Source organism: Vulpes lagopus, chromosome 12 (assembly GCF_018345385.1).
Source record: "Vulpes lagopus strain Blue_001 chromosome 12, ASM1834538v1, whole genome shotgun sequence".
In the NCBI taxonomy this organism is placed as follows: Eukaryota; Metazoa; Chordata; class Mammalia; order Carnivora; family Canidae; genus Vulpes; species Vulpes lagopus.
This window is the reverse complement of record NC_054835.1, coordinates 21192594-21211679: the sequence shown is the minus strand read 5'-3', so window position 1 is coordinate 21211679 and position 19086 is coordinate 21192594. Positions and strand designations below refer to the sequence as shown.

Here is a 19086-nt window from a genome sequence, read left to right as displayed (position 1 = left end):
CTATTTATTTGCACTGTTTCCCTGCTCTTTATTTAGTTTTTAATTCCCAGAGTCAGGCCCAGTGTCTGGCACATAGTAGATATTGAATACATATTTGAAGAATGCATTATAAAAGTTTGTCATAAAAGCTTTGCATACAGAAGGCACAGAAATGCCTTCCTTGGTCTCTTGTAAGACCTCTTGTAAGAGGTGGCATCACCCTATTTGTCGTTGATGATTACAGTAGTTCCTATGGAGGCATACCAAGCAGGTGACTATATTACCTTAGTGTTAACTTACCCTGAGCCTGTCCAAAGCAAACTGGAATCTTGGGTTGTTGTTAAGGTGTATACTAGCACCATCTAGCGGTGATTTTAAGCCTTAACCAAATTGAAAGTTTGGTCAGTGATCACCAAACTTAGTTTCAAATAAGTTTCTAACATTTTATAAATTACTGAAGCATTGTATCTAATACTATATTTTTTGACCCTCTACCATTATCTTCACATTAATAGTTATGCATTTGTTGGTTTTATCACATATTTTAATTGTGTTTTATAAACATGATGCCTAGAAGTTTTGATAAGCAAAATATTCTATACAAAATAAAATGGGATTTCATAAGTAGGCAGACCTGGAGTCTTAGAGCAGCATTCTAATCTCAGAGGCTATTTTGCTGTGTCTTAGTTCATAGAGTTCCTGTCTCTTTAGGTGATTTCTTTTTCCTAATTTCTTTCTTTCTTTCTTTCTTTCTTTCTTTCTTTCTTTCTTTCTTTCTTTTCTTTTCTTTTCTTTTCTTTCTTTTCTTTCTTTTCTTTCTTTTCTTTCTTTCTTTGTTTTTCCTGTTTGGACTGTGTTTCTAAAACTAAAGAATCACGTCCCTTTAGTTCTTATCCTTGAAGACAGCTATTGAGCATGTTCTGCAAATACGCAGTTTATGCCAGAAAGGCTTGGGTAGTGAACCTTCGCTTTTTATTATTTTTGTGGGTGTCTGGACATGAGTTATGTGGACATTTTGTGATTTGTCGCTCATTGATTAACGGCTGAGGCAGGGAATCAGATTATGATCATTGAATTTATTCCTCTTGTGTAGGGATTGCTGTGATTTAAGTAGCAATGTTGTTATAAAATAAAAGCATTCATTAAAAATATTTTTTACACAGAGCATAAAATTAATCCACCCCTTTTTAAGTACTTAATGCCAAAGGGAGAGAGGAGGTATAATTATCTCCATTTTACAGATGAAGAATCTGAAACACATGGAGGTGAAGTAGCTTTCACAAGGTCTCACAGCTTCATATTTGCAATATGAGCATTTTGACCCAGATGTGGAGGTCTCTAGAGTCCATGCTTTTAACCACCATATTAACTTTGTGTCCAACAATTAGGGATGATTCATTAGAAAACCACTGTAGAAAATGCACAGAAAACCTTAAAGTGATTGTTAATAGTTTTTATTTAAATGTACACTACTTAATAAAAATTTTGGCTTTAATTTATTGTTGACATTATGGGCATCCGTTTATTTCCAGCCCTATTACAGCCAACAGCCTTCATTCTGTTGTGAAGGAGGTTTTACGTTCTTGCCTTGTACTCCCAAAGAATGAGTTCTTTCGCTGCTGCACTGGTTTTATGTAAGGGTGCTTAGAGGCACGGTCCCTGTCTGTGGATGAGCATTTTGCTCGTCTCAGCACTCCCTTCATTCTTGGATGTGAACTCTCTGTCTACTTGCGCCTCTAGGCAGGTGGAATGTGTTGGCAACATTCATGTAGAAACATCCATTTGGGTGTTAGCCTGATTCAGGGATGCTTATATGTGTGACTTAATGTATAAATAGTCTATATGGGTTTTCTAAGTTTTACATTTAAATTTTTTCTTTGTAAATATAGACACATAATTTTGTGCAGTTGCAGTCATATATGCTGGGGGTTTTTTTTATTCTTTTTTTCTTTGTTCCTGTGGCTTCCTTCCATCCACCCACATGGTCTTCCTCCTCATCACCCTGTTGCATGCATAAAAGGGTACATAAAACATAACAAGAAGCCTTCCATATTTTTCCGTGCTTGTCTAATCATTTATCAGATATATCTATGCACAGTTATACATACAGATCATGTATGGGGCAGCATTCTAGTGTTTTATAGTAAAAAGGTGCAATCATATTTTAAGTACTTTTAAAAATACACATACCTCTAAACAGCTATCACACAGAAATAAGAGCACTGATCTGTAAGACTGTGTGCCAGCAGTATTTTCTACAGTATTATTCATAATAGCAGGAAGGAAAGGGGGATGATTGAATAAAGAATGATCATCTACACCATGAAATTTTAGAATAATGAATTTGATGTGTAACAGAAATATCTCCTCTACCATTCTCTCTATAACAAATTTTAGTGTTGTTACTCCTTTACTGACATTTTAGTGTGGTTTCAAGAAGAAGAAAAAAAGAAATGTATTTAGACAGTTTTCCTTAAAATTATAGATCTGGCTAAGTAGATCTTTAACTTTGCTTTAACTTTGATTTCTTTCCTTACCAGGGCTCTTAGTGTAGAACCCCCTCTTATCCTTTTGTATTTGGAGATAGGGAATATGCAGCCTCCCTCAAAATAAGTTCTTCTTTCTTGGCTTTTAACTCCCTGATCATTTCTACCAGCAGCATCTGAAGAGGTACAGCCTTAAGCATTGTCTCTATAATTAAATTCAGAATTAATGAAATGTCACTTCAGAAACTGTTCCTGAGACACTTGGATCTTTTTGGAAATGAGACTCTTTGGAAAGACAGCATTTCTATATAACCACAGCTACTCTTCTGTTTCTTTCACTTTTGTACAGATTTGAAAAAGGGCGCATCTACACATTCATTGGAGAAGTCGTTGTTTCCGTGAATCCTTACAAGGCATTGAACATCTATGGGAGAGACACAATTGAGCAATATAAAGGACGCGAGCTGTATGAGAGACCTCCTCACCTTTTTGCAATTGCTGATGCTGCTTACAAAGCTATGAAGAGGCGTTCAAAAGATACTTGTATTGTCATATCAGGTATTCAGAGGGGATCCCCTGTACTTTCAAGGTCAAATGCATTTAACTAGGTACTCAAGATCCAAACTGTTGAATATATATTTTTTGAAGTGAGAAACATAAGCAATTTCATAGAAGAAAAAAACTGCAATAAAGACCAAATCATTTCTTTTATATATATATATATATATATATATATATATATATATATATATATTCATGAGAAACAGAGAGAGAGAGAGAGAGAGAGAGAGAGAGAAGCAGAAACACAGGCAGAGGGAGAAGCCAGCTCCACGCAGGGAGCCCGACGCAGGACTGGATCCTGGGTCCGGGGTCAGGCCCTGGGCTGAAGGTGGCACTAAACCGCTGAGCCACCTGGGGCTGCCCCCAACCAAATCATTTCTGATCAATGTCTCATCTCAGTTCATTGACAAATCCATGTTACTTGTGAATAGACTTCTGGTCATGAAAGATTCTTCCCATCTCAATGACATAAAAGTACTGGATAAAATGTAACAGATTATTTTAAATAATTGCAGAATGAAACCAAGAAAATGAAATCCTGAGATATGAAGAATGAAAAATGAACTCAAACTCAGATAGGTGAATGGGAGTTAGTGTCATGGGACATATAGGCACAGGGACAAAATGGGTTGTCAGAGCTGGAGGCTCGAGCTTCAAAGCCTAAAGAGCAGGGGGAGACAGGTGATATAGACCCTCTGTGCCCAAGAGCTGGAATTGACCTCTCTAAGGAAAGCGGTGCTCTTCCAGGAATCTCATGTAGTGAATTGAGGTTGGGGAAAATATCTGCCTGCTGACCCAGGATGGCATCTCCCAAACTGTGGGAGTTTATGTGGTGCTAATAATATCTCACCATCTACATTAGGGGCTTTATATTTGTAAAACTGCTTTTATGATCTCTATTCCACTTTGATTATTAAAACAATTCTGAATGGTAAGACAGTTGTATTTCTCCTTTATAGATGATAATATTAACAATCAGAGGAGTTAAATAACTTAATATTGGAGAATTATATCCTAGGACTACATTATATTAAATTATGAAAGCGATATTACCTAATTATAAAAGGGAGGAGGTAAACAATCCTTTAAGGATATAAAGTAAGAGCAAAAAAATCCCTTCCCTTTGAATACCTTGTTACCCCCAAAACTCCAGCAGTAACAGCTGTGAATTTAGCGTTTATCCTTTTTATAAATTTTTTCTGGGTATAATACATATACATGCATATTAAATTATATTATAAACATGTAACTATATTACAGAATTATGTTATAACTGCTATTATGTAACTTGTTTTCCCATTTAAAAATATCAAGTGGACATCTCTTCATTAGCATACCTATAGAAATGGAGGATTCTCTGACAAATGTGTGGTATTCCATTAAATATTTGAATCATTTATCACCTTGGTCTTCTACTGCCAGGCATATTATTTTCAGAGTTCCGCTGTGACACACAGTATAGTTTGTAGGAATACTCCTTAAGTTCTGTGAAAATTATGATTATTATTTGATCACATTAGTATTTTTAGTATTTCTATAGCATAAATTTCTACAAGTGGAGTTTTGGGGTCAGAAGGCATACAGATTTAAAAATTTGAGTAGCTCATTCTAAACTGACCTCTTCTCTCCATCTTATACCAGTTGTCATGCTTTTTCTGTGACAGCATGTCTGGAGCTTGCTGTTTTGTTTTGTTTTCACTAAAATTATTCTGACTTTAATTTTCTGAAGGAATTATTTCATCCCCCTTAACATTAAAAGAAATTCTGCTATAGAACATAAAGTTATATGAATTTAGCAGTGGCCACTGTTTGAGTCACTAGCTGGTTTCTTTTCTGCCATGCTTAAAAGTCACTGCCAAGTACAAAGACTTTGGTCTAAGGAATTCATTTACCCCATTTTATCCCTTGATATTTTTTTACTAAATCTTAACTTATAATCTATTTTACTTCTATAATAGTTTTATTTTTTCCTCAACATTTTCAGATCTGTTAGAATCTATACTGTACCAAAACAGGAGGAAATAACTCAAAAAAGCAATGAAATATAAAGAATTTTAAGTAAATAACATCAGAATTTGCAATTATTCTATTAAAAATTAGCTTACTATTAGTTTAAGTTACAGTGTTAAGCCTTGCACAATTTTTCCCATAGGGGAGAGTGGAGCTGGTAAAACTGAAGCCAGTAAGTACATCATGCAGTACATTGCAGCCATCACCAACCCCAGTCAGAGAGCAGAGGTGGAAAGGTAAGGGCAGTATAACCATGGGGAGACTTTCTGATCAGAGCTTTGTTTTCTATACTTGACTGGGCCTTAACTCGGATATGTATCAAGCATTTGTTGATGTTTGAATATTGCCTGTGTACTTTTATCTGTATCACCACATCTATTTCTGTGTTTGTTTTTTGTAGGTAAGTTATACTATGGTAAGCTTTACCTAAGTAGGAAACAAAGTCATGCTGAAACATGAAAGTTTTCCTGTTCCACCTTGTAACTGCTGCTTTCAGTGTTGCACATGCTTAGCTAAGATATTACAGTTGACTCGAGTAGATGTCATTGTTCAAGTTCTCACAGCATCCTTGCTCTTTGTCTGTCACACCTTTGTCTTTTTTGCGCTGTCTTCTGAGGAGTCCTGGAGGGAAAGGGGGCTCTGGGCAGAGCCCCCATGCCTTACCTGCATTGCACTGTTATAACCAGAACCCCGGATATTAAAAGCTCTAAGAATGATTCATTTTCCTTTTTAAGTTTCATACCATGCCATGTTGCTGCTCAGTGTAAGATAAGGAAGAGGGCTACTGGGCACTGTCTGCAGGATCCAGCTTTTAGCACAGAGTGGCACATAGTATTTTCTTAATTTGTAAGGAATGAATGGATGAATTGTTCTGTTTTTATTTTGTTTGTTTGTTTTTTAAAGAAAGATAATGATAAAGTAACATGACTTAACGTTCTTACATGGTGTGTACTTTTTGAGAGAAAGAAGGTTTCCAGAGTTGCTAGTGTAAAGCTCAATATTTGTTTCCTGAAGAGTCACCCTCCACACACACAGCCTTCAGTTTATGAATAGAAAAAGTATGCTGGATTTGTATGAAAGAAGACTGTGTAGGCTAGGCTTACCCTAACTCAGCTTTCCTTATTTCTGCATAATTGGGCTGGTGGTCAAAGAGACATTTTCTTGACTGTGACACATCCCCACTTCTGATTCTGACTTTGCAATCTCATATGACAAGGAAAAGAATATGAGTAAGTTATATTAGTTTCCATAGAAGCGCAGGAGAATAACCAGCTGAGAACTAACTACATTTCATTTCTAAACCCAGTTGGGTATAGTAGAGTAAGTGCTTTGTACATTGACTAGTGTTTCACAAGCATATCTTACTATATGTAGTCTTAAAGATAGTTGCCTTTGTTTACCATAATCATGTAATCCCCCTCCCCACATTTTAAAAGTATACTTTCATGTGGGAGGAGATAAGGTCGTGGGGTCACTTATAGTAGTAGTGGATCTGCTACACTAGCTTATTTCAGTGGCCAAAGTTACTTCTGCAGATATGCCCATACAAGATAAGTTTTGTCAGGGAAATAAAAACAAAGACTTAAAGACAGCATGAAGTTAAAAAGTATCCATTGGGAGAGACTGCTCTATAGAAAGTTAGTAGCATTCATTAGATAAGGAATGAATTAAATAACTGGTAGAGAGGAGACTTCCTACTGCTTCAAACAAAATGAGCAATTTCTAAACCAATAAAGATGTCTTTGTGATGTATAACTGAATTCAATAAATTTCAGTATTTTAGGCTTTGTAAACAAGTACTTTTAAAAATTGTATTATTCTCTGTGTCAGCTTTTCTTTCTCTTCAGAACATATCTTTTTAAGATTTTTCTTTATGTAAATAAAACATGTTCACTTAAAAACTAAAAATTATAGCATTTTGTCCAAGGTCAGGTTACCCAGCATCCCATTCTACAGACTTCTATCCTGTCAACCTAAATCCCTATAGTGAAATGTACTAGCTCTTCCAAAGTTTTAAGCATTTACTAACATATGTGCCTGCACACATACACTCACATGTACACATGCACAGACATACAAAGATCATGCAACACATATTATTTTGCAGCTTAATTTCTTATTCACTAATATATTCTGGACCTCTTTCTCTGTCAATACATCCTATACCAGGAAAAGTTTTTTATCCAACCTTATTAATGGACGTTTAGGGTTTTTTTGTTTGTTTTAATATTGCAAACAATACTGCAGTCAGCATCTTTGTGTAAATATTTGGATGTGCTTTAACAAAATCCAGTTTTCCTATAAGTCCCAGTCTCTAGAGCTTTTTATAGTGACTTTCACTTCTCTGTGTTAAAGAGTGAAGAATATGTTGCTCAAGTCCAACTGTGTCTTGGAAGCTTTTGGAAATGCCAAAACTAACCGTAATGACAACTCGAGCAGATTTGGAAAATACATGGATATCAACTTTGATTTCAAGGGGGATCCTATTGGTGGACATATCAATAACTACTTATTGGAGAAGGTAAAACGTGCTTAATTTCTGAGGGTAGTGTTTTCAAGTGCTGAATTTTTTTTTAACCCTAGTCATGTTTATAGAATTTTTTAAATTACTTCAAAGTAGTTTTTATTTTTGTTTTCCCTCCCTTCCTGCTCCTCAATTAGCTTTCTATGACAAGATATTCTACTTTTGTGTTCTTATTAGCTCTTACAGTATCAGGTTGGAAAAAGTTTGGGCTTTGTAGATAAGGATTTAGGTGTGTACGTACGTGGCAGGGGTGGGAATGGTATGTGAACATGTGCCAACCTCTGAGTAAGATTTAACCAAAAATCAATCTAGGACTAATCCGTTCTCCTCTTTTGACACACTACCATTTCCCATGTTTTGCTGTTGTTGTTCTTAATGCATCACAGTAAAGCTAGCACATCCATCCATTCCCTGAAATGACACTCTTTTCACAGAATCTTGCCTGTACAGCTCCTTTTAATTGAGATATAATGGACATTTAGCATTGTGTACATTTAAGGCATACAACATACTGATTTAATATTTCCATGTATATTTAACTAACTTGAATCTCATTTTCTTCTAGTTTCTGTTCATGCCATCCTTTATGGCAATGAAACATAGCATAATGTATTTTTGTTTGTTAAATTGAAGTCAGTCTGTTAAGGAAATAAGTATTTTTACCAGTGTCAGTTACAAAAGGACTGGAAATGCCAGGTATTATCAGTCTTTTTCCAAAATGTTTTATGGCTTCACTTTATGTGCAGAGTCAGTCAAAAGGATCCCTTTGAATGAACATACATTGTGAAACCTCTCACAGCAGGCTTTTGGGAGCCATCTAAGGCAGGGACCTCCATAGACTGATCTTGCTTAACTGATTTTAGTACAGGATATAAGGCATGGCTCTTTGAAATGCCAGCAGGCCCTGGGGAAGGGAATGTTGAGACTATTCCTCCCTAAACATTCCTTCCTGTTCTCCCTCTTCCAATCCTCTTCCCCCTAAAAATTCCATCTTTAGTCTCCAGGTTTAAAAAAAAAAAAATAGCTTCATTTCGGAAAGTTTAGGGAATTCCATTTTAAGCAGTAAAAAGAAATTTAAAATTGTGCAGAAACCCCACAGAAAAGTCCTAGTTTTAGGTGGATAATCCATGGAATCTTTAGGACATTTAAATGCACTGTTGATACACAATTTCCTGATAACTTGGCTTCCACTTTGTTTTCAGACTGCATTCTCAGATTAACGATTTAATGTGTTTTGTGTTTTTTGTTTTTTGGTTTTTTTTTAGTCTCGAGTAATTGTGCAACAACCAGGAGAAAGAAGCTTTCATTCTTTTTATCAGGTTAGTATCTGTTGCTGTGCAGGTAATCCGTCATTTGCCCAGCGGGAATTAATATTTTATGTTGGGACTCTCCCCTGTCCTGTGCCTCCCTTACCTCCATTGGCCCAGGACACTTTACACATGGGTAAAAAAGTAGCCCATGTGCTACTTCAGAGACTTGATAAGCATGATTATTATAAAGAGCTAGCAGGTGGTTAATCCACCAGATGACTGACTACCTTAGTTGAGCATTACCTACATTTCTTTGCAATGTAGAGAACAGTTTAATATCTATGAAACTTTTGAAATGGTAAATCTGAATATGTTAAATTAATTGTGTTTTATTTTGAATTGAAGCTGTTCAATTTGAGAGACTGGAGATAGGAATACAGCTTCAGTTTATTTTGCATGTGGAGGCTTAAAGCAATTATGAATTCAAGGGAGAATTGTCTTCTTTATCCCATCAAAGCTATGATTGCTGAGAAAGAAACTTGATGCCTATTTTGAAAATGCTTTTAGGGTGAAGGCAAAATCTTCAAGTAGCCCTTCTGTTAACAAGTCTTTATGATCAGAGAACAAGTATGATACATAATTATAATTTTTAAAGCCCAAAGTAGCATAAACTAGTGCTAAGAAATAAAGTGGGTGATTAAATCAAACAGTCTGTTTGGAATTTTTAAAAAGTATAACTGTAAATCAATAAGATTGATTTCCATGTGGAAACCGTCTCTGCAGGTGATAGAGCAGTGATAGCATAAGCTGAACACAGTTCAACTGAATTCATTTTTTTTCCTGGGTAGTGGCTTTAATAAACAGTACTCATTTGTAAATATACACATTCTGGTATATTTAGTTTAAAAGATAACTTTTGAAAATCTGATAATTACATCTTTTAAGTAAAACAAAGCATACGGTTTAATGTAGAGAATTTAAATGTAGTACCTTCCAAAGGTATGTTCTGTATACAAGGGCTACTCACATTGTATTTGTTGACAATTCACCATGTTTTCATTAAGCTATTTTTCTACCAAATATAGAAGAGTTCTTTTCATTTCCAGAACCCATAAGTTCTCCCCAGTGCTTTTCCCACTTGGATGAAAGTGTTAAAATTTGTCTTTGTTCAGCCCTGCAGTCATGGTTATCCAGTGGTGCTCCTTTCCTGAGATACAGAGATTGACAGGGAAAGGCAATTTGTTTCCAGTGTGATTCAGCATATGACCATCTGCTATTACCTCTTACTTCCTTGGCAATACTGCCTTTTTCTGAACTCTGAAATAAAACTCTATCTTGTCTGGATAATGAGGTCACTAAGCAGGTGACCACCACAATGCAGAGGCTTCTGTTTAACAAATGACTATAGTAAAAGCAAGATTACCATTGTAAGAATATTTGATGTATTTGGCTAAGTGTGTATTTTGCCAATTTATTTCTAATTAAATATTTTTTCAGCTACTTCAAGGAGGTTCAGAGCAGATGCTACGCTCTCTACATCTCCAGAAATCCTTGTCATCCTACAACTATATCCATGTAGGCGCTCAGTTAAAGGTAAGGGCTTCCTCTCCAAGATATAGAATCAGACAGAAAAATCAGAGGGGACATTAAGGTCCAGCCTGCTGCCTTTAAGCAAATGAGTGACTTTTTCTTTATTCCAGCTTTTAAATTCTCAATTTAGAATTCTAAATTCTAAATTCTCCACTATAGAGACTCCACTACATTATTGGTCAACAACTTTATTTAATAACCATTTCTGTATTCATCACAATCTGACGGGAAAGAAGTTTCTCCCTTGTGACCTTGTGTTTTCTTCGAATTTTTAATTCTGTTCCTTTTAACACTATAAAAATATTGATGTGACTAGGAAATCCACCTCAAAAGAAGATACCATATGATTTGGCCATAGGCAAGTTGGGAAAACAGAAGGATCTTTAAAAGCACCCTGATTGGACAAAGATCTCCATTCACTGTTTTTTCAAGTATTGATTTTGACATATCCTAGAAATAGTTTTGTGACCCCTGGAGCATTTCTATTCAATTTCTATTCAGAACATTTTCCATTTTTTTCCCTTCACTTGCATGTGGGCCTTTTGCACTCATATATGTAGATGCTTTCCTGCTCTTTTATTTCTAATTAGTTTTCTGCTAGTCACTTTACAGCTAATCCTAATAATATAGTAGTCTGTTGATGGTAGGCTATAAAATGGTAATTACAATATTATCCTACTTTATCAGGGGAAAGGTATATAAATACATAAAATAAGATATGGAGGGAAATAGACCAAGATTTTAATTACTGATTCTGGATGGATGAGATTACAGGTACTTGTGTTCTTGTATTTTTACATATTTTTAAATTTCTTCTGTAATAAAAAAAAAAAAATGCATTGCTTTTGTAGTCGGGGGGAAAAAAGGAATTTGCAAAAGGAAAGAAAGGAAAAGATCTCAGATGTGGGAGGAATTTTCTTTTTTTTATTTCTATTATTTGTCTGAAGTGAATTATACCTGCATTACTAATTAACTGTATTTTTATTGTTGTGCATGGAAATAAGTGATATTTAGGCTTTCCAATTAATTTTCCATTGTTTGACATTCAAGTTGCAGGGTTTCTTTGTTTCATTTTGTTTTGTTTTGCTTTTGCAATCATCTCAGAGCAGGATGTTTGGGTGAAAATTAATTTGAAAACAAGACAATAGAGAGCAGCATTCAAGCTTTCTGGGAGTAGGCCAGTGGCACCCAGAGATGTGTAGAAGGGATTGTAAAACCAGCAGTTGAAAAGCTAGGACGAGAAATGTTCCTCTTTAATCAAATTGTCTTACTGCCCAAATTACTTTTGGTCCAATCATATCATGCCCCCACAGAAAGCAAGTATTAAATTAATATTTAGCCTTTGCTCAAAGCTAAATGTAGCTTGAGTTCTCTTTCATCCGGTTCCTATTTCTTTCTCCTTGCCTCTTTTTTTTTCCTAACAAAAATGAAGACATAATCTGTGATCATAGTCAAAACCTAAAATAAAGATGTACCAGAAGGAAACAAAAATATACTATAGCTTACCATCCAGAGATAATTATTGATAATGGCATACATATATGTATATATGAATATGTATATATATATCGTTTTTTCTTAAGATTTTATTTTTAAGTAATCTCTATACCCAGTGTGGGGCTCAAACTCACGAACCTGAGATCAAGAGCCCCGTGAGCCCCGTGCTTCTCCAGTTGAGCCAGCCAGGCACCCCTATATATATTTATGTTTATAAGTGGAATCGTGCAATAAACTCTGATTAAATAAATTTGCTTTAAGTAAATTAGAATATAATTATTAATATCTTCCCATTAACAAATATGTTAATAGGATAGATTTTAATAACCATAAAGTATTAACTCTGTATCACAATTTTACTTAACTACCATAAAAATATAGGAACAAGGTACAATTAGTATACTTTGGGTTGAAGGGAAGATAGAACTAAACTCTGGGACAGCTCCAAAGTTGGTAAATTTAATGCTGTCACAATGTTGGTAGAGACCCAAATGTTGTCTGTTTCTCCAACTTAAGATGCTCCCATCCTCACTGGATTTCACTTGTGTGCTTGGGCTGATTTTCCTCATGGTCCCAAAATGGCAGTAGCAGTTCCAGGAGTCATAGGCAGAGGGAATGTTCTTGGCTTATGTCCCTTTTCAGCTAGGGAAACCTCATGTCTTCTTGACCAGAATAGCATCCCGTGCCCATGGCTGATCTGTCACTTGGTGAGAGGAATAAGATCACCATGATAAGTCTATACCCATGAAGGTTTATGTCCCAAGACTGTGGGAGGCCAGTCCTGAAGGAGCTGGAGAGGGGTGAACAAATCAAGGTTCTAGCAGCCAACAGTTCCCCACAGGAGGACGGTTAGACTTTGTCTAGTTTCTATGCAATTTCAGCACAGTTATAGCTTATTATAATAGTTCTATCTGATACTTGTCTAGTGCTTTTCATGCACTGGGAACTAGGGAAGTGCTTTACATAATTCTCATTCAATTCTCACAACAACCCTGTATAATTATTATGCCCATTTTATCCATGAGGAAACCGAGACTCCATGAGGTGTTAAGTATTTTGTCCAAGGTCAAAGAACCAGGTCGGTGGAGGATCTGGCCTTGCCATGTCCTGGATACTGGAGGCATGTACTCATCTGGCACAGAGGACCCCTTCCCACGCCCCTCCTCAAAAAATAAATATCAGGCCAGATCCTCTGTGTCCACCCCCCCCCCCCCCCCCCCCCCCGCCCCAGAGGGAAAATTCACAGAAGTAAAGATCAGTCAGGCCCTCTGGAACTGCTGCTTTGGGAAAACTTTTTTGAGATAGGCCATTACCATTGCTTCACTGTGAATTTCTCTTGACACGTTTGTATTTCCAACCTGATGGCTATAGCTCCTCAAGGCTGGCAATTTATCTTTGAACCCCTGTCTTATTCCAGTTGGGCTGCTACAACAAAAATACCATAAATCGAGTGGCTTTTATACAGTAAATGTTTATTTTCCACTGTTCTAGAGGCTGGGGAATCAGAGATTAAGGCATTTACAGATTTGGTGGGGATCTGCTTCCTGGTTTATAGATGGAGCCTTCTCTGTGTCCTTACAGGGCAGAAGGGATGAGGAATCTCTAGGGTCTCCTACAAGGGCACTAATCCCATTTATTGAGGCCTACACCCTAATGACCTGATAACCTCCCAAAGTCCCTACCTCCTAATGCCGTCACTTTGGGAGGAGGTGGGGTATCAGAATTTCAACATATGAATTTTGGGGGGATACAAACTTTCAATCTCTAGCAACCCTCTCAAACCAGTTAGAAGATCTGGTACATTGAATATTTGTGAAAAAGTGGTTGTGGTCCCAAAATATCTAATAGCTTGCTGAAAGATTGAGGCAACCTACTTTGCTTTGGGCGGCCTGCTTTTCCTCACCTGTGAAGTAAAAAGCCTGACCATCCAAGAGAGGGAGTATTATTCCCAGACTCTATTAAGACTATTTGTGGAACAAAAAAGCCACAAGCAACATAGGTGTGTGTTGTGGAGTCTTCCATGATTGGTATTTCCATTTGTGATTCCACATCCTGTGTTTTCTTCATTCATCACAGAGTGGTAGTTAGTGTTTGTGAGGCAGCTCAGGACTTGCTCCCTCACGGAAGGTTCCAGAAAAGTATGTCATGCCTATTTTGTATGATGGTGGCTCTCACCCACAAGTGGACATTTTGTGTGTTGAGTGATGTTTCTATCCCTGAAATAGTTTTGATTTTCTCTGGGTACTCAGTGATTTACTACAAAAGCATCAAGACCCTGACTAAACTTGAATGTAGTCTCATAATTTTAAGGTTTTAATGCTCACATGAAATGTTCGTGACTTAAGTTTTCCATTTTCATTCCCAGTCTTCTATCAATGATGCTGCAGAATTCAAAGTAGTAGCTGATGCCATGAAAGTAATTGGCTTCAAACCTGAGGAGACTCAAACAGTGTATAAGATTCTGGCAGCTATTCTTCACTTGGTGAGTAGGGACACCTTTCAGAATATATTGCTTCCCTGTGGTGACAGGATGCTCTTTCAGAAGATTTTGCTTTTTCCCTGTAGATTTAAAAACTATATAAGGAAAATTTCTCTTACATTTTGAAGCAATTACTATACCTGTGGTTCTCTCCGTCATTTTAGAATGTTATGAGAGATTTTCGAAGCCACTATAGGTTTTGAAACTTAGCTTTGGTTAATTGTCTTACTGGCATGTCATATTTTGAACTGTTTAAACCCGAGGGTAAAAGAATTCAGTAATGATATGACTACCAATGGTATAAGCTAAAATCTTTTGAACTGAATAAATTTCCAATAGCACTTGAAACATAGAATCATAAATTATCAGAACTGGAATTTTGATCATTTCATTTTTCAGGTTGGGAAATGAGCCCTAAAGGGGTGGCACGATTGGCTTGAAGGCAGAACCAGTTCATGGTGGGCCAACACAGTCGACCAGGGTTGGCGAATCATGGTCCAATCATGTTCTGCTACACCACAGCAAACTCAGACAAGTGAAGGGCCATGTGTCAGATTTCTGTTATTCCTTTTTCTATAATTATAGATGTTGAAAATATAATGAACATGTAACCTTAGAAAAAATGAATGACAACATGAATTTAAATCTGGAATAAAAATAACCTTTCACTTTAATGTGGCAAGATTTAACTCTTAATGAAAATAAAGTACAACACAATATCCTTCAGAATCCAAACAGGAATTTTGTTTTTAAGTGACATCATGACTGTAGAACTTACCTGGACCAGTAAACATGTAAGAAGATCAAATAAAATGTACTAAAGAAGAGTAGTAGGGCAGGGGGAAAAGAGAAGAGGATAGTGATGAACAAGTATATCATCAGATTCATCAACGGAGTGGTTGATGTGCTAGACAGTTGGTAGATGGTTAATAAGTATTTATTGCTTATTGAATAAGTAAAATATAGATAGACTCGGAAGCTTGGGGAAATTTAATAGATAATAAAGGTGACATTTCAAATCAGGAGGAAAAACTCAACCATTCAGTAAGTGGTGTTAGAGCGACTAACTAACCATCTGAAACAGATTCTTTGCACCACTTAGTAATATAAATCCTAAGTGAGTTAAAAGCTTTAATGTAAAGGGAAAAGCTGGGTATTAGAAGAAAATATTAAATATTTGCAAAATCTTTGGAGTGGGAATGGTCTAAGTATGACACCAAAGTAAGAAAAAGCCTAAGCAAAAGATTCATAGATTTGACTACATAAAAATGTAAAACTTCTATTCATCAGAATACTGAAAATTAAGTGCAAGATGGGTGTCTGGAGAAGAGGAAAGATGGATAAAGTGCTAGGTTCTTTTTTTTTTTTTTTTTTTAAGTGCTAGGTTCTTATATATAGGTAATGTATTTAGGAAAATCAGTGCTACAAACAAGGTCACTTTGAATTTTATCTGTAATTGGCAAATATATCCATGATGTAATGTTTCAGAATCTTGCTGGAAATGGCATCTTCTTTTTTTCACTTTGGTATAGGGAAATTTAAAATTCATGGTGGATGGTGACACGCCTCTCATTGAAAATGGCAAGGTTGTATCTATCATAGCAGAATTGCTCTCCACCAAAACAGACATGGTTGAGAAAGCCCTTCTCTACCGAACAGTGGCCACAGGTCGCGACATCATTGACAAGCAGCACACGGAGCAAGAAGCTAGCTATGGCAGGGATGCCTTTGCTAAGGTGAGATTTTTAACTGATGTCTCGGCCTGGTGATGCAGTTATAGTGAACTTCTGTGAGGATGTACCCAGATGTTCCAAGAAAGTGGGTTCAGGCTTTTAGAAACCATAATGATGCTTTTGGACCAGTACAGTCTCAATAAAATGCCCTGACTGTGAACATCACTCAGGAAATATTCTGAAGAAACTGAATCCTACTGACTGGGAGGCTCGTGATGCCTGCCGAGACCCTCTCATTGCCCTCTGTGTTGCTTTGCTCACTGGTGTTTGATGAAGATCACCTCAGGTCACCTGATGGAGTTCTCATCCCTTGGGTTTCACGTCTATGTGGTGGTGGTGCCATGATTTATTAACCATCCTCCTCTTAAATCATTCACTTTGTTTCCTTTTTCTGCCACGACAAATAATGCTGCCATATCTGTGTGCATGTCCTTATACACTAGCGCTTTTGTTCCCAGTGGACAGACTCCCAGGAATGAGCTTACCACATCAATGGACACACTGATTTTAAACTTTACATTTACTGACTTTATGGATATACACTAATACTTTACTTTCATTTTCATTGCTAGTATATTTGAGCATCTTTCTGGATTTTTGTAAGGTATTTAAATCCATTCTCAGAATCTCCTGGTGTGTCCTTTTTACATCTTCTTCAGGGCTGCTATTGTTTTTTGCCCATTTTGAAGAGCCTGTAACTTTAACCCTTTGTCTTTATTATCTGCATAGCAAATGTTTTATGTTACCAAGCTCACATTTCCTTGTTTTTCTTTTTTGCTGGTTGATTAGATTGCCACGTATTCCATTCTTACTCTTATGAGTTGCAGGCTTGGTTTCTAGTCTCAAGAGGAATTTGGGTTTATCCAAGTGCAACAGAGTGTGGAGGATTCTAAGCAGAGGCAATGACAAGCAAGCCTGCATTTTTAAAGAAATCGCTCTGGCTTCAGTATGGAGAATCTTCTGTGGGTGGGGATGGAAGCAGGGAGGCCATTACAGGGATGTGTCAGTATACAGGAGAGAGATGATGGCAGGTAACACAGATACGGGGAAAAGAGGATGATTTGAGATGGGCTGTATTCAGGATGTAAAATCCACATCCCTGTTTGGAGAACAATCAAGAACAAATCAGGGCTCACTCCTAGCATGGTCTGGCTCCAGCCTGCATCTCCTGCCTCATTCCACACCATGCCTCAGCCTCCTTTCTTAATTCCAGCACATTAGTGTTCTCTTGGGCCTTGCAGTGTGTCTTTATCCCTTTCTCCTTCCAGCCACAGGACCTCTGCACATGAGGTCCTGTCACCTTTGCTTAGATCCTTTGCTTAGATCCTTTCTCTCCCCCGCTTGCCTCGGCAACTCTTATTCATCCTTCAGACCTCAGCCCACGAAGGCCAGTCTTCACTGGCCTCTGTGAACCCTGAACAGGTTAAATTATCCTCAGATGCTACACACCTCACCTTCAAATTAAGAGAGAGAGAGAGAGAGAGAGAGGGTGTGGGTGTGGTTTTTCCTTCATCTTACTCCCTGTGCTCCTTGGAGACTGAGACAGTGTTTATGTTTCCTTTAGTACTGTATCTCCAGTAACCTATATAGAGTAAGTACTCAGCTAATATTTGTTGAATGAATAAATTTCTACAGTTCTAGTGTCATGTTCATGGTTAGAAGTAGGGTAGGAACAGTCTTTGGAGGTGGGAAGACCAAGAGTCCTGAGAGCACACATGGTTGAGATGGCTGCGAGGCCCCTGGGATTGTCATTAGGTCAGCTGTTAAGCACATGAGTCTGGCATTCAGAGGAGAGGTCTGTGTGGGAGCAATAGGTTCAAGAGTTGCGACAGTTTAACATTGAATGAGATGACTCAAGAGGTGTTAAAGAGTGAAGAGTAGAGGACCAGAGGAACTCCACCTTTTAGAGGTCAGGTAGAGGAGATCAGAGATCACTCAGAAGGAGCAGCCAATGAAATAGGAGGAGAATTAAGGAGATGTGCTGTCACAAATCCCAGAGAGGAAAATGTTCAAGAAGAGAATGGGAGAGCAGCCCAGGTGGCTCAGCGGTTTGCACTGCCATCGGCCCAGGGCCTGATCCTGGAGTCCCGGGATCGAGTCCCACGTCGGGCTCCCTGCATGGAGCCTGCTTCTCCCTCTGTCTGTGTCTCTGCCTCTCTCTCTCTCTCTCTCTCTGTGTGTGTGTGTGTGTGTCTCATGAATAAATAAATAAAATCTTTTAAAAAAAAAAAAAAAGAGTGGGAAACTAGGTGGAGTGACACCAAGTGTCTGAATAAGGTATCCACATAGAGGCCCAAGGAGGTGTCTACACTGAGGTGCTTGGGGTCTTTGATGAGCCATTTCAGTGAAGCAGTGGGAGGTAAGCCAAGATTGACTGGATGGAAGAGTAAAAAGGAGGCAAAGAACAGAGGCAGTGAGTGTGGATAAGTGCAGATAGAGAGGGAGGTGGCTGGAGGGAGCTGCTAACCATGCACATGCTAAAGACGTGGCACTGTGGAGAACACTTGTATCAGGACATGAGTGCATGTGAGCATGTGGTGCCTTTGTCCACATGTATCTTGCTGTAAGCATCCTTGGACATTGGATATGCATTTGATTCTCTAGGAACTTCAAACTGCAATCTTTGGCTCAGATCTTTATGTAGCACTATAAATCAATATTTGTATTTTTAGACTCCATAGAGCTTTCCTGGAAGATAGATATTAATTCATTGGTTCCCCACTTTTTAATATTTGATGAAATTCATAATAAAGTAAGCAACTTCTGTGAAGGAGTAGGCAAATTATTGATATAGCTGGGCACAGAGACATACACATATCTAGGGTATCCCTAGTATCCCAACCAATAATAAGCTTTAAAAAATCCAAACCGTTTACGTTAGTATTACCTACATCATGTAGTTTTCTTTAACAGATGATCTGCATTTCTAATTTTTCTGCTTAGAGTGGCAATCGCTATGTTAAATGGTAAGGAGAAA

General features: G+C 37.4%; 1 protein-coding gene across 1 annotated transcript in view; it reads left to right on the top strand.

The window, feature by feature from the left end:
* Positions 1 to 19086, top strand: part of MYO1D (myosin ID) — a 327550-nt gene that overhangs the window by 86803 nt on the left and 221661 nt on the right. Inside the window, exons 2-8 of the mRNA XM_041723799.1 lie at positions 2815 to 3023; positions 5179 to 5272; positions 7392 to 7557; positions 8826 to 8879; positions 10308 to 10403; positions 14263 to 14379; positions 15909 to 16112. Of these exons, the coding sequence (XP_041579733.1) occupies positions 2815 to 3023; positions 5179 to 5272; positions 7392 to 7557; positions 8826 to 8879; positions 10308 to 10403; positions 14263 to 14379; positions 15909 to 16112 (940 nt within the window). The remainder of the gene's footprint in view (positions 1 to 2814; positions 3024 to 5178; positions 5273 to 7391; positions 7558 to 8825; positions 8880 to 10307; positions 10404 to 14262; positions 14380 to 15908; positions 16113 to 19086) is intronic.